The following is a 13,106-nucleotide window of genomic DNA, read 5'->3' as shown; positions in this document are numbered from 1 at the left end:
ACTAACTTCACATGTTTTACATCACAATCAATTTTCTCCTTTTAGGTTCATTGATGTGCCATAACTCGAGGCCATAACCATGAGCGACCTATATAAGGTAAATATTGTTTATAGTAATATTAATCGGTGTTCAATAGTTGCAATGATGAACGAAAAACAGCATTCTTATATTAAGCATTGCCTTGACAAATATGTATATATATATAAACATGTTCTTGGATTAATTTGCACTTTTCTTAAGTGCAAATTGGAACCACACTTTTTTTTGTCGTAGAATCATTAAATTTGGCAATAATGTACATGTACCTCTGGGGAGAAATAACACAATACAAAAACATTTTTGGTGTGTCTCGCCCGATTCGGCAACTGGAGTGAAAACAGTGACAACATCCTGTAGGATATTTTATTCTCCCATAGGAGATTTAAAAATCCTACAGGATTTTATGAAATTCTATAGGATAAAGTCATAATCCCGTAGTCTGCTTAGTTCCATAACAAATTAGCATAATCTCATATGATAGATCGTGAACAGTAGATCTAAGAACGAAATATTTTTTTTAAAAGTTGATATTACTGGGTTGCGTTCAATGTCGTAGCGGCTACATAATGCAACGTAGATGTTGACTATTGAACGTGTAGTTATAGAGTAGTTGTTACATAAATATCGATAGCAGCTACGTAGCCGCTACGAAGCTGCTACGATATTGAACTCAACCCTGTTAATCGATGTAGTGGTTTTCAAAGAGATACTGGGGCTGCGTTCAATAGCGTAGCTGCTACGTACTGCTACTTAGATTTTGACTTTTGAACGTGTAGCTGTTGACTCGTGGCTACATAAATATTGATCGCTTCGTAGCTGCTACCATATTGAACTCAACCTTTGTATTTTGCCTAGCTGCTACATAGATATTGATAGCAGCTACGTAGCCGCTCCGATATTGATCACGACCTTTGGTTGCGTTCAATATCTTATCAGCTATATATGGCTATGTAGATTTATGACTTTTAAACGTTTAGTTAGCCTAGCTGCTACATATATATTGATAGCAGCTAAGCTAGCTACTCGTTCAATAGTCATAAATCTACGTAGCTCCACGTTGCCGCTACGATATTGAACGCAACTCTGAAAAGGGTCGTTAAAGTTTCCAAAATTATTGAAACGCATACATGGAAATATTACTAGGATTATGCAAATCTTGCCTTCGTATATGGTTTTCGTGATATTTATTATTAATGAGTTTGTTTTACGTCCTGTGGCAAATATTTCATGTATTTTCATCATGAGAACATATTAATTATAAATACAATAGGTAGGCTTTTCATAGCTAAAAGGTTGACTGAGAGAATGGACATGGAACTTGGAATGCTAATGCAAAATGAGGATAATTATATTGGATCAAAAAACAGAAATTTAGACTTGCAACAGCTGGTCAAACACGGATCCCTCAAATAACTGCTGCAAGAGTACCAAATGTGCAACCAGCGTTCTTGCATGAAATCTACGCTTAAATCGATCATCGTTTTTCAAGTACATGTAATGTTTTCAATAACATCAATTGATTAAATGCATTTTGCTGGCATACATAAAAGGAAGAGTTCTTTGAGATGGATTATTTATTGCACTTTTGTTTTTTTGGCATGATATTATATTTTTCGGACAGCTTCAGATTCCTCGTGGTTATGTTTTTGCCTCTAGTGCGGGAGGTCGTTGGTTCAAATCCCGGCGGGGTCAAACCAAATACGTCAAAATTTAAAATTGCTGTTCCTCCGCTAAGGAAGTGGCATTGATAATTTAATTACACCTCCCCTCCATTACATGATATATCTGTAAAAAAAACCGACTGGTATGCTCTAGTGGCTAAATGATGTCTTAATGCGGAGTGTTACCTTGTGAACTAGCACGTCAAAAATATTTCTCGACACTGTATCAGTCTACAATAGGGTTCATGTTCATAAAACATTTGGAACTTGAATTTGTCTCTAGACAGGTCTAGACATAAGGCATCATCAACGTTCATTATCTTCTCTATCGTTACTAAATATAGAAGTATTAGCCTTATACTGATTTTTATTTCATGTACTTGGTTTGATTTCCACGAATTGAGATTATAAAAAAAATGGTATGGTTAAACTGTTCATCCACACAAAATTTATATGTGTCTTTTGTAATAAATTTACTGGTAGGTAATATCAAATTAGCTCCTTACTTTATTTATACATGGGACGGGTTTTTTGGCTTGATAAGGTGTATAGGGATCTTTCTATAAAACAAACAAATGACTGTTAACTTTTAATGTCTTGATTGTCTGTGTTGTTGGGTTGTTGTCCAATGAATATTGATCATTAATTTAAATCGATTACACAGATGGCAATCAATATCGAACGTGGCACGTGTCGATAAAACATTAAATACATTTGTAATTCTTTAAAAAATTAATTGATATGAAATGTTAAATTGTTTATTTTGAAAAAAGTTTACTTCTATATTTCACGTCCTTAGTGCCAATTATATCATATCGGCTGGTCCTTTGTACTTGCATCACTTTTTATTAAAGTTTTCATCAGAATCTTTCGACAATTTTGATCACACAGATGAAGTTTTAAAAAGTTAAAAAATATTTTCACGAGTCAAACAGTTAACCTGCTTTTTTTTATCATGTTCTACGCATGAGAGAATGTATTCTTAACAGATCCGGTACGTCAAAACACTGCTAAGGACTCATTAGTGCACAAATGACTATACAATACCACCAAGGACTAAAATAAGTGCTTTTAAGTGTTTTATTTTACATTTTATGTTAGAAATTGATATTTAATGCATAAGTTTCAAATTTTATAGAAAAATAGTCATAAATGCACGTGCCCGTTTTTCTTTGATATGCCGAAAATCAATGAACCGTTTGACACGTGTCAAATAACAATACAACTGATTAAACAATCATATTCTTTTTATTTTAAGTAATACACATTTCTATCGAAAAGATTAATGCTTATATTTATAATTAAATGTGTTGTTCTTATTAAAAATTATTAAAAGGACAAATTATTTTGTTTTTGTTTTATTTCATTCCCGACAAAGTTATTTGCCATAGGAACACGACTTTGATGTGGGCCAACTTAATGACTTATTAGTTGGAGTGTGGTCAGCTTGGTATGCAAGAGACACGAAGACAAAAGGAATAGATATATTTATAAGTGTTTTGTTTATATTTTAATCTGGACAAATTAAGATGCGTGTATATACAAATGGTTTCAATAACAAATACGATTGAATTGAGAAAAAAAAATCATGTGACATCCTTGGGATCAGAGCACCGATAGTATATGTCTCTGTTGGGGTTTATCAAAACCACTAGTTGAAATCTGTTTACAAAGGTTCCATCGTTATTTTTCTTTTTCTAAAAGTAAAAGAAGTTGAAAAAATCATCTCCCGATTTTTAGTCAGATTAAGTTTCGTTTTCAATTATATAAAAGAGACAAATGTTTTTTTTTAAATGTACCACAGTTTTTAGTACATCATTTAAGAAAACAAATTCAGTATGTGTTAATTAAGAGCTAAAGATATAATTTTGACAGAGAAAGAGAATGCTTCGTATGAATGCCTTGAACATATGCCTTTACCACATGATGTGTACATAATAATTTTTGTAATACAAGAAAATCTGAATATTTAAACCTAAATATATCTCGTGAAAAAATGAAAAAAGCCGACAGAAATATTTTCAACTATAATTTCTTTAAATCTATTTTTTCTTAAAGAAAAACAAGTATGTCAGAAGGAAATCCAATTTGTATTTTTTTTTAAATTGTCTGTTGAAATAATGACTATATATGTGGAATGTGCTTTACCCACTGTTGAATGCCTGAAATATATTGCTCAAATGCTTTCTTCATATGATAACAATTTTGAAAATGAACCACAGCAAACGCATAAGATAATCTCTGCCCAAACAGGTCATATATGAACTTAGTGTGCTGGTAAAAATGTATTATCTTATTAGTTTCGTTTTGTCCAGTAATATATTGCTTAACGTATTCATATCAGAAAATATAATTTGAAAAGTGCACCACAAGAAACAAACTAAAGTGTTCCATCTCCATACCTGTCTATTGTTCAAGCGCATGTCTGTCGTCTCCTGTCTTTTCATTGAAGCACGCTTGCGAGAAATAATAAACGGTAAAGAGATACGTGTACAAAGATAATGTGTCCGACGACCTGAAAAATGAAATTGGTTCCAACGACAAAGAACGCTACGAAATATAAGATTAAATTTTCGGTTCTATCGGACTTATCACAGCCCAGGATCAAGATGAGTTTAATGAAAAAGCAACAAACATCTCTGCCGGCTATCCAAACGTCAACACGTACTTTCAAACCTTATATATAAATGTGAATTAAAATATTTAAAAATATATATATTTCATGCAGTCACTTAATAATATGAACATCAAATAAAATCCGACATTAGATATAATGCTCTGGTGACAATTTTTTTTATTTACAAGAAATAATTACAAAATACACTTGAGAAAATACTTTTTCATTCTGAAAAAAAAATTAATAAAATTTCAACAACAATTCATTTATAAGTATCCAACTTTAGCAAACTTGTAAATTAAACACAACAGATATCAGGATTCCCGTATAATCAGTTTATTATTTATTTGACACGTGTCAAACGGTTCATTGATTTTCGGCATATCAAAGAAAAACAGGCACGTGTCTTAATAATGTTGAATATCTCGTTTATGTATGATTATTTTTCCATAAAATCTGAAATTTATGCATTAAATATCAATTTCTACCATAATATGAAAAGAAATAACATGTTACAGCACCTCATATAGTCCTTAGTGGCATGTTATAAGCAGTGTTTAGACGTACCAAAATAAATATAATAGACACAGAAAACGTCATATACGAAATCATTCAAATAAAATTAAACGAGAGACACAAATATATTTTAATTCAAAAATAGTCAATTCCCGCCTTTTTATTGAACAACAATCTGTATATTAATCTGGATTTATTCTGCGTACGGCGCATGCGCGTACATCTTGTATGACAGAAAACCAACAATAGTAATGGCAAAGAATAGAGTTGCGCCTATCAAGACTATAACTTTACCAAAACTAGAGCTTATGGGGGCTGTAATTGGAGCAAGACTTGCTGATCATATCTGCAAAAACTTTCCAGAAACTTTCAGTGAAATACAATTTTGGAGTGATAGTCAAATCGTACTTAGTTGGCTTTCATCCGTAAAACCACAGATACAATTTATAAAAAACAGAATTGAAGAAATTAAAAGTTTGTGTGGAGATAATGTATGGAGATACTGCCCTACGAAAGACAATCCCGCAGATCAACTTACACGTGGTATAACATCTGAAGAACTGCAACAGAACGAAATATGGTTTAGTGGACCTAAATGGTTAAACAGCAAAGAAGATTGGCCGACATGGAACGGAAATAACGTAACGTCTAGTGTATGTACAACTATGTCGGAGAACGATGACAAAATTGAGTCTATGGAGAAAAATCAAAATGTATGTATTGGTATAGGAGAAATCATAGATATTGAACGGTACAATTCTTATAGAAAACTAACCCGCATTACCGCATATGTAATGAGATTCGCAACAAACTGCAGAGCAACGGAAACCGAACGAAAGAAAGATTTGTTACGTAGTGATGAAATTGAAAATGCAAAATTCCTATGGATAAGATATACACAAGGTAAAATATTTAGTGACGAAATAAATTGTATAGATAATTCTACAAAACGTAAAACACTTGTGCGACAATTAAAGCTCTTTCTAGACGAAAAGCAATGTTCACGATGTGGTGGCCGCCGAATAGACAATGCGACAGTAGGAGAAACAGTCAAGTTTCCATATCTGTTACCGGCAAAGGACCGTCTCACACATTTGATAGTGTTAGAAGCACATGAGAATACACTACATTCAGGAATAAATATCACTCTAGCATACATACAACAAACATTTTGGATTCCGAAATTAAGACAGTGCGTCAAATCTATATTGATGAAATGTGTAACGTGCCGAAAAGTAATCGGAAAATCTTATCCCGCACCAGAAATTCCACCATTACCAAAAGAGAGAGTTCAAGATGCCACACCCTTTAGCGTAACCGGTGTAGACTTCACAGGTGCGCTAACGACAAGAAACAGACACAACGAAGAATCGAAGGTTTACATTTGCCTATTTACATGTGCTGTCACTCGAGCCGTACATTTGGAATTAGTTTACGATCTCAGCGAAGAATCTTTTTTATTGTGTTTCCGGAGATTTGTAAGTCGACGACCAGTGCCAAAAATAATGATGTCAGATAACGCGCTAACATTTAAAGCTGCTTCAAACGAAATTTCACGACTTTGCAATTCTAGAAAAGTTAACGAAAATATTCAGAATTATGGCATTGAATGGAAGTTCATCCCAAATAGAGCTCCATGGTTCGGAGGCATGTGGGAAAGAATGATTGGCTTAACAAAAACATCACTTAAGAAAGTATTAGGACGTACACATGTTAACGACGAGACTCTAAGGACCGTATTAACAGAGATCGAAGCCACACTCAACGATCGACCAGTGACGTATATTTCAACAGATATCAGAGATCCGGAGCCGCTTACACCATCCCATCTTATACATGGATGAAGAATAACAACTTTACCGTATGTATCGTCAAATAGTGCTATTGACAATCTAAATATTTGTGAATTAACACACACAAACTTGAACAATCAAACGATACGACAGAGACAATTGATTGAGAATTTCTGGACGAGATGGAAAGGAGAATACCTTACTTCATTGCGAGAATATCACCAAAGAGCTGGAGTCGACTTTCGGAAGATTAAAGAAGGCGATGTCGTTCAGATACACGACGAATCAAAGCGTGTGCATGGGAGACTTGGAGTTGTGGAGGACACTATTAAAGGCAAGGACGGCTTAGTACGCGTCGCTATGGTGCGTACCAAATCAGGAATTACAAATCGACCCGTGACGAAACTGTACCCATTAGAAGTCAACAGCATGGACTGTTATTTGAGACGAAGTGAACAAAGAAACTAACGTGTGTGAACAGACTTGTTAATTTTTCTTATTTGTGAAAAGACTGTAAATTCAAAGATTTTTTTACGTAAATAATAATTTAATCCTTTTTTAATTATTTGTGAGATCAATCTTTTTTTGTTCTTTCCGCATGCCACTACATATCACAGCTAATGGACATTGCATCTGGTGGCCCCGAGTATGTCGGTGATTTAGAGACAGTTTAACTTACGCGTCAAACGTTAACACTTCTTTTAACGCCGTTTCCATTCACATTGTTAACGTCATCATTATCTTCTGTTAACGTTGTGCTATTGTTATGTATCATGTTACTATATTGAGTTGAGATTATACGATCAAACGAACCAGACGTTGTTTTACTGCCTGTCCAGACTTTAAGTTAACCCTTCCGTCAAATAAAGAGGGATTGGTGCTGTGAACAGAGGATATAATGACGAAAAAGAAAGCCATTCGAGTGGGCCATCGAGGAGCCGCGAGGAGAGTAACTTCAAAGATTGAAGAGGAATTAGAGAAAGAAACAACACAACGCGACGAAATAGAAAGCCTATGTGAAACCTTGAAGAAAAAGAGGGATATTCTTTCGGAACTTGATAATGAAATATTAGAGGAGATTGCAGAGGAAAACATGGAAGCAGAGATAGAAGACTCAGATCGGTATGTTTTAGATATAGAACGAATTTTGACAAAAATACGCAATTCATCAAGTTCAAAACAGAAAACCAAATCAAATGAAACTAGCTCTAATCAGAACTTAAATCCAAATGCAGCAGATTTTGTTTTTATCAACTCCACATCTACATGTAATACTCCACATCCCATGCAGAATAATGGTATGCAATACAGATCGTCAATGAGCGCAACAAATTCTAGCATTTACCACAAGCTACCAAAATTGAATCTACCATATTTTAATGGCAATTTGTTAAAATGGCAACCTTTCTGGGATGCGTATCAATCAACAATACACGATAACCAAACATTAACAGACGTGCAGAAATTTACGTATTTGCAATATCAGATTCAGGGAATAGCCGCGCAATGTATCGCCGGTTTACCACTCACAAGTGCAAATTACTATCAAGCCGTTTCAATACTGAGAGAGAGGTTTGGTCAGAACCACAAAATCACGAACGCATATATTCAGAATTTAATGGATTTACCCGCACCGAGGTCAAACGCAGACAGTTTGAGAAACTTTTCCGACAGAATTGAGTGTAGCATACGCGGATTAGAATCGTTAGGAACAAACGAGAGTACATTTGGAGCCATTCTTACGCCTATAATATACAATAAGTTGCCGTCCGATGTACGAAAAAACATAACCCGAGACCGCGGAAACGACGACTGGGACATCGAATCATTGAGAACAGCAATAAAGAGGGAGGTATGCGTACAGGTCGCAGGACAATCTACAGGTCAAAGTAATGAAGATTTAGAAATTTTACCGACCGCTTCGTTTATTGCCGAAACATTTAAAGGAAAGAACGGAAAACAGTCACGTAAGAAATGTTTATTTTGTGAAGAATCCCACCATCCAAATACATGCAAAAACGTGAAAGATGTAGAGAAACGAAAAGAAATTGTGAAGCGAAAAAAGGTATGTTTTAACTGTTTCGGAAGTCATAGAGTAGCTGAATGTAAGTCAGAATTTAAATGCCGCCAGTGCGGAAAGAGACATCACACGAGTATACATGTACAAGTACATAACACAGAACCAAAGAGCTTGACCGAAAACCAGTATAGTACACAAAAGACCGTAGCACATACCGCCGTAGAGGTAACGCCACTGGAGCTAACCACATCCTACCATTCTACTGTTACTGCACATACAGATATTTACTGAAAACTGCCGTAACTCCAGTTTGGTCCGAAAATCGATCTATCATGACAAATATTCTACTTGACGGGAAGAACAAAACTCATTCATAACTGAAGATTTAGCTAGAAAACTAGAAATTGAATCCACCGAAAAGATTGCACTGAAAATATCTGGATTTGGAGGAAACGAAGGACAAGTTCGTCATCTTGATAAAGCAAATATAGCTATTGAGACAGTTGATAATCAAAGAATAGAAATAGAAGTAATAATTGTACCGAAAATTGCCGCTCCTATTCAGACAAAATCACAAAAGGAAATCAAAGCACTGCCATACTTACGTGGTTTACGACTCGCACATCCGATATGCGCAGAAGACAAGTTCAACATATCTTTATTGATCGGCGCAGACTATTACTGGTCAATAGTTGAAGACGAAATAATAAGAGGAAATGGACCGACCGCAGTAAAGTCGAAAATAGGTTATCTCTTGTCGGGACCCGTACTAACTAAAAACGGAAGTAGTTCAAAACAATCAGCAATGTTGAATATTTTGACTGATCACAGAGCCGTTGTTTGCGACTTGGAAAAGTTTTGGAACTTAGAAGCGTTGGGGGTTTCAGGAAGCGATACCATTAAAAGTCAGTCTGAAGTTGTACGAGAATACGGAGAAAAGTCTATAATACTAGAAAATGGAAAGTACACAGCTAAGTTACCATGGAAACCAGATTTCCTTCCGCTACCACATAACATGGAATTGGTTAAACAGAGGACAAGTAGCGTTATTAGACGTTTAGCAAACAAACCTGATTTATTAAAAATGTATGGAGATATCATAAGGGAGCAGGAGAGGAGACACTTTATTGAAAAGGTTGAGGAAACAAAACTTCCTACCGATCGACCCGTGCACTATATCCCGCATCATCCTGTTTCCAAGGAATCATCTACTACGCCAATACGCATTGTTTATGATTGTAGCTGCAAAGATGGAAGAGATAATCCAAGTCTAAATGAATGCTTAGAATCACACCCACCTGTTATGAATGATATTACGGGAATACTTATGAGATTTCGCGCTAAGAAATATGCTACAACATCAGATTTAGAAAAGGCATTTCTACAAATACAGCTCGACGAGAAAGACCGAGATGCAACGAGGTTCTTATGGCTTAGCGATCCTACAAACACATCAAGTCCGCTAATAACATATCGATTCAAGTCCGTACTCTTCGGAGCTACATGTTCGCCATTCATTTTGAGCGCCACACTTCTCAAGCACTTTAAAGAAAATCCGGGGAAACTTTCAGATACGCTTGAACATGGGTTATATGTGGACAACATTTTAACTAGCTTTGATAACGAAAATGACGTAATAGATTATTACAGGAGATCGAGAGAATTACTTACGAAAAGCGGATTCAACCTACGCTCATGGAATTCCAACAGTCCAAAATTACAAGAAATCGCTAGCAAAGAACAAACCTTAGACAAAGATGAGCTCACTAAAATTCTTGGTATGCAATGGAACGCTAAATCGGACAAGTTGTTTTACCAAAGTAACCCGTTCGAGATGGACAAAAAAGGAAAACTTACTAAACGATATATTTTACGACAATCATCCAAGATTTTCGATCCGTTAGGACTATTAAGCCCAGTTACTGTAAAGGCGAAAATCTTTATGCAATCATTTTGGAAGCTAAATTTGGAGTGGGACGAAATATTAACGGAAGATATCCAATCAAAATGGATATTAATTTCACGAGATCTAGCATCGAACTTAGAAACAGAGATTCATCGAAGTACTCAAACACAGAACGAGAATAACAGAAATTTACCAACTCTTCATGTATTTACTGATGCTTCAACTCATGCGTACGGCGCATGCACGTACATCATGTATGACAGAAAACCAACAATAGTAATGGCAAAGAATCGAGTTGCGCCTATCAAGACTATAACTTTACCCAAACTAGAGCTCATGGGGGCTGTTATTGGAGCAAGACTTGTTGATCATATCTGCAAAAACTTTCAAGAAACTTTCAGTGAAATACAATTTTGGAGTGATAGTCAAATCGTACTTAGTTGGCTTTCATCCGTAAAACCACAGAGACAATTTATTAAAAATAGAATTGAAGAAATTACAAGTTTGTGTGGAGATAATGTATGGAGATACTGCCCTACAAAAGACAACCCCGCAGATCTGCTTACACGTGGTATAACATCTGAAGAACTGCAACAGAATGAAATGTGGTTTAGTGGACCTAAATGGTTAAACAGCAAAGAAGATTGGCCGACATGGAACAGAAACAATGTAACGTCTAGTGTATGTACAACAATGTCGGAGAACGATGACAAAATTAAAACTATGGAGAATAATCAAAATGTACGTATTGGTATAGGAAAAATCATAGATATTGAACGGTACAATTCTTATAGAAAACTAACCCGCATAACCGCATATGTAATGAGATTCGCAACAAACTGCAAAGCAACAGAAACTGAACGAAAGAAAGATGTGTTACGTAGTGATGAAATTAAAAATGCAAAATTCCTATGGATAAGATATACACAAGGTAAAACATTTAGTGACGAAATAAATTGTATAGATAATTTTACAAAACGTAAAACACTTGTGCGACAATTAAAGCTCTTTCTAGACAAAAAGCAATGTTCACGATGTGGTGGCCGCCGAATAGACAATGCGACAGTAGGAGAAACAGTCAAGTTTCCATATCTGTTACCGGCAAAGGACCGTCTCACACATTTGATAGTGTTAGAAGCACATGAGAATACACTACATTCAGGAATAAATATCACTCTAGCATACATACAACAAACATTTTGGATTCCGAAATTAAGACAGTGCGTCAAATCTATATTGATGAAATGTGTAACGTGCCGAAAAGTAATCGGAAAATCTTATCCCGCACCAGAAATTCCACCATTACCAAAAGAGAGAGTTCAAGATGCCACACCCTTTAGCATAACCGGTGTAGACTTCACAGGTGCGCTAACGACAAGAAACAGACACAACGAAGAATCGAAGGTTTACATTTGCCTATTTACATGTGCTGTCACTCGAGCCGTACATTTGGAATTAGTTTACGATCTCAGCGAAGAATCTTTTTTATTGTGTTTCCGGAGATTTGTAAGTCGACGATCAGTGCCGAAAATAATGATGTCAGATAATGCGCTAACATTTAAAGCTGCTTCAAACGAAATTTCACGACTTTGCAATTCTAGAAAAGTTAAAGAAAATATTCAGAATTATGGCATTGAATGGAAGTTCATCCCAAATAGAGCTCCATGGTTCGGAGGCATGTGGGAAAGAATGATTGGCTTAACAAAAATATCACTTAAGAAAGTATTAGGACGTGCACATGTCAACAATGAGACTCTAAGGACTGTATTAACAGAGATCGAAGCTACACTCAACGATCGACCAGTGACGTATATTTCAACAGATATCAGAGATCCGGAGCCGCTTACACCATCCCATCTTATACATGGACGAAGGATAACAACTGTACCGTATGGATCGTCAAAAAGTGCTATTGACAATCTAAATATTTGTGAATTAACACACACAAACTTGAACAATCAAGCGATACGACAGAGACAATTGATTGAGAACTTCTGGACAAGATGGAAAGGAGAATACCTTACTTCATTGCGAGAATATCACCAAAGAGCTGGAGTCGACGTTCGGAAGATCAAAGAAGGCGATGTCGTTCAGATACACGACGAATCAAAGCGCGTACATTGGAAACTTGGAGTTGTGCAGGACACTATGAAAGGCAAGGACGGCTTAGTACGCGTAGCTATGGTGCGTACCAAATCAGGAATTACAAATCGACCCGTGACGAAACTCTACCCATTAGAAGTCAACAGCATGGACTGTTATTTAAGACGAAGTGAACGAAGAAACTAACGTGTGTGAACAGACTTGTTAATTTTTCTTAATTGTGAAAAGACTGTAAATTCAAAGAGTTTTTTACGTAATTTAATAATTTAATCCTTTTTTCATTATTTGTGAGATCAATCTATTTTTGTTCTTTCCGCATGCCACTACATATCACAGCTAATGGACATTGAATCTGGTGGCCCCGAGTATGTCGGTGATTTAGAGACAGTTTAACTTACGCGTCAAACGTTAACACTACTTTTAACGCCGTTTCCATTCACATTGTTAACG

The 13,106-nt window shown here is 35.7% G+C and overlaps 2 protein-coding genes across 2 annotated transcripts; both read left to right on the top strand.

The window, feature by feature from the left end:
• Window positions 1-5,085: 5,085 nt before the first annotated feature.
• LOC134717533 (uncharacterized) lies at window positions 5,086-6,678 on the top strand. Its single transcript, XM_063580023.1, has one exon. The coding sequence runs from the start codon at window positions 5,086-5,088 to the stop codon at window positions 6,676-6,678; it is 1,593 nt and encodes a 530-aa protein (XP_063436093.1).
• Window positions 6,679-7,525: 847 nt separating this feature from the next.
• Window positions 7,526-12,842, top strand: LOC134717532 (uncharacterized). Its single transcript, XM_063580022.1, has 2 exons — window positions 7,526-8,732; window positions 9,031-12,842. The coding sequence occupies exons 1-2, from the start codon at window positions 7,526-7,528 to the stop codon at window positions 12,840-12,842; spliced, it is 5,019 nt and encodes a 1,672-aa protein (XP_063436092.1).
• The last annotated feature ends 264 nt before the right edge of the window (window positions 12,843-13,106 follow it).

This window comes from Mytilus trossulus, chromosome 5 (assembly GCF_036588685.1).
Source record: "Mytilus trossulus isolate FHL-02 chromosome 5, PNRI_Mtr1.1.1.hap1, whole genome shotgun sequence".
In the NCBI taxonomy this organism is placed as follows: Eukaryota; Metazoa; Mollusca; class Bivalvia; order Mytilida; family Mytilidae; genus Mytilus; species Mytilus trossulus.
Note: the sequence above shows the minus strand (reverse complement) of the source record. Positions and strands in the feature narration are given on the sequence as shown.

Excerpts from the sequence above, each read along its gene's own strand:
- LOC134717533 (XM_063580023.1), top strand. The coding sequence starts at position 5,086 with ATGGCAAAGAATAGAGTTGCGCCTATCAAGACTATAACTTTACCAAAA.
- LOC134717532 (XM_063580022.1), top strand. The coding sequence starts at position 7,526 with ATGACGAAAAAGAAAGCCATTCGAGTGGGCCATCGAGGAGCCGCGAGG. Across the intron at positions 8,733-9,030 it reads AAGTCATAGAGTAGCTGAAT|ATTTAGCTAGAAAACTAGAA; the intron begins GTAAGTCAGAAT and ends TCATAACTGAAG.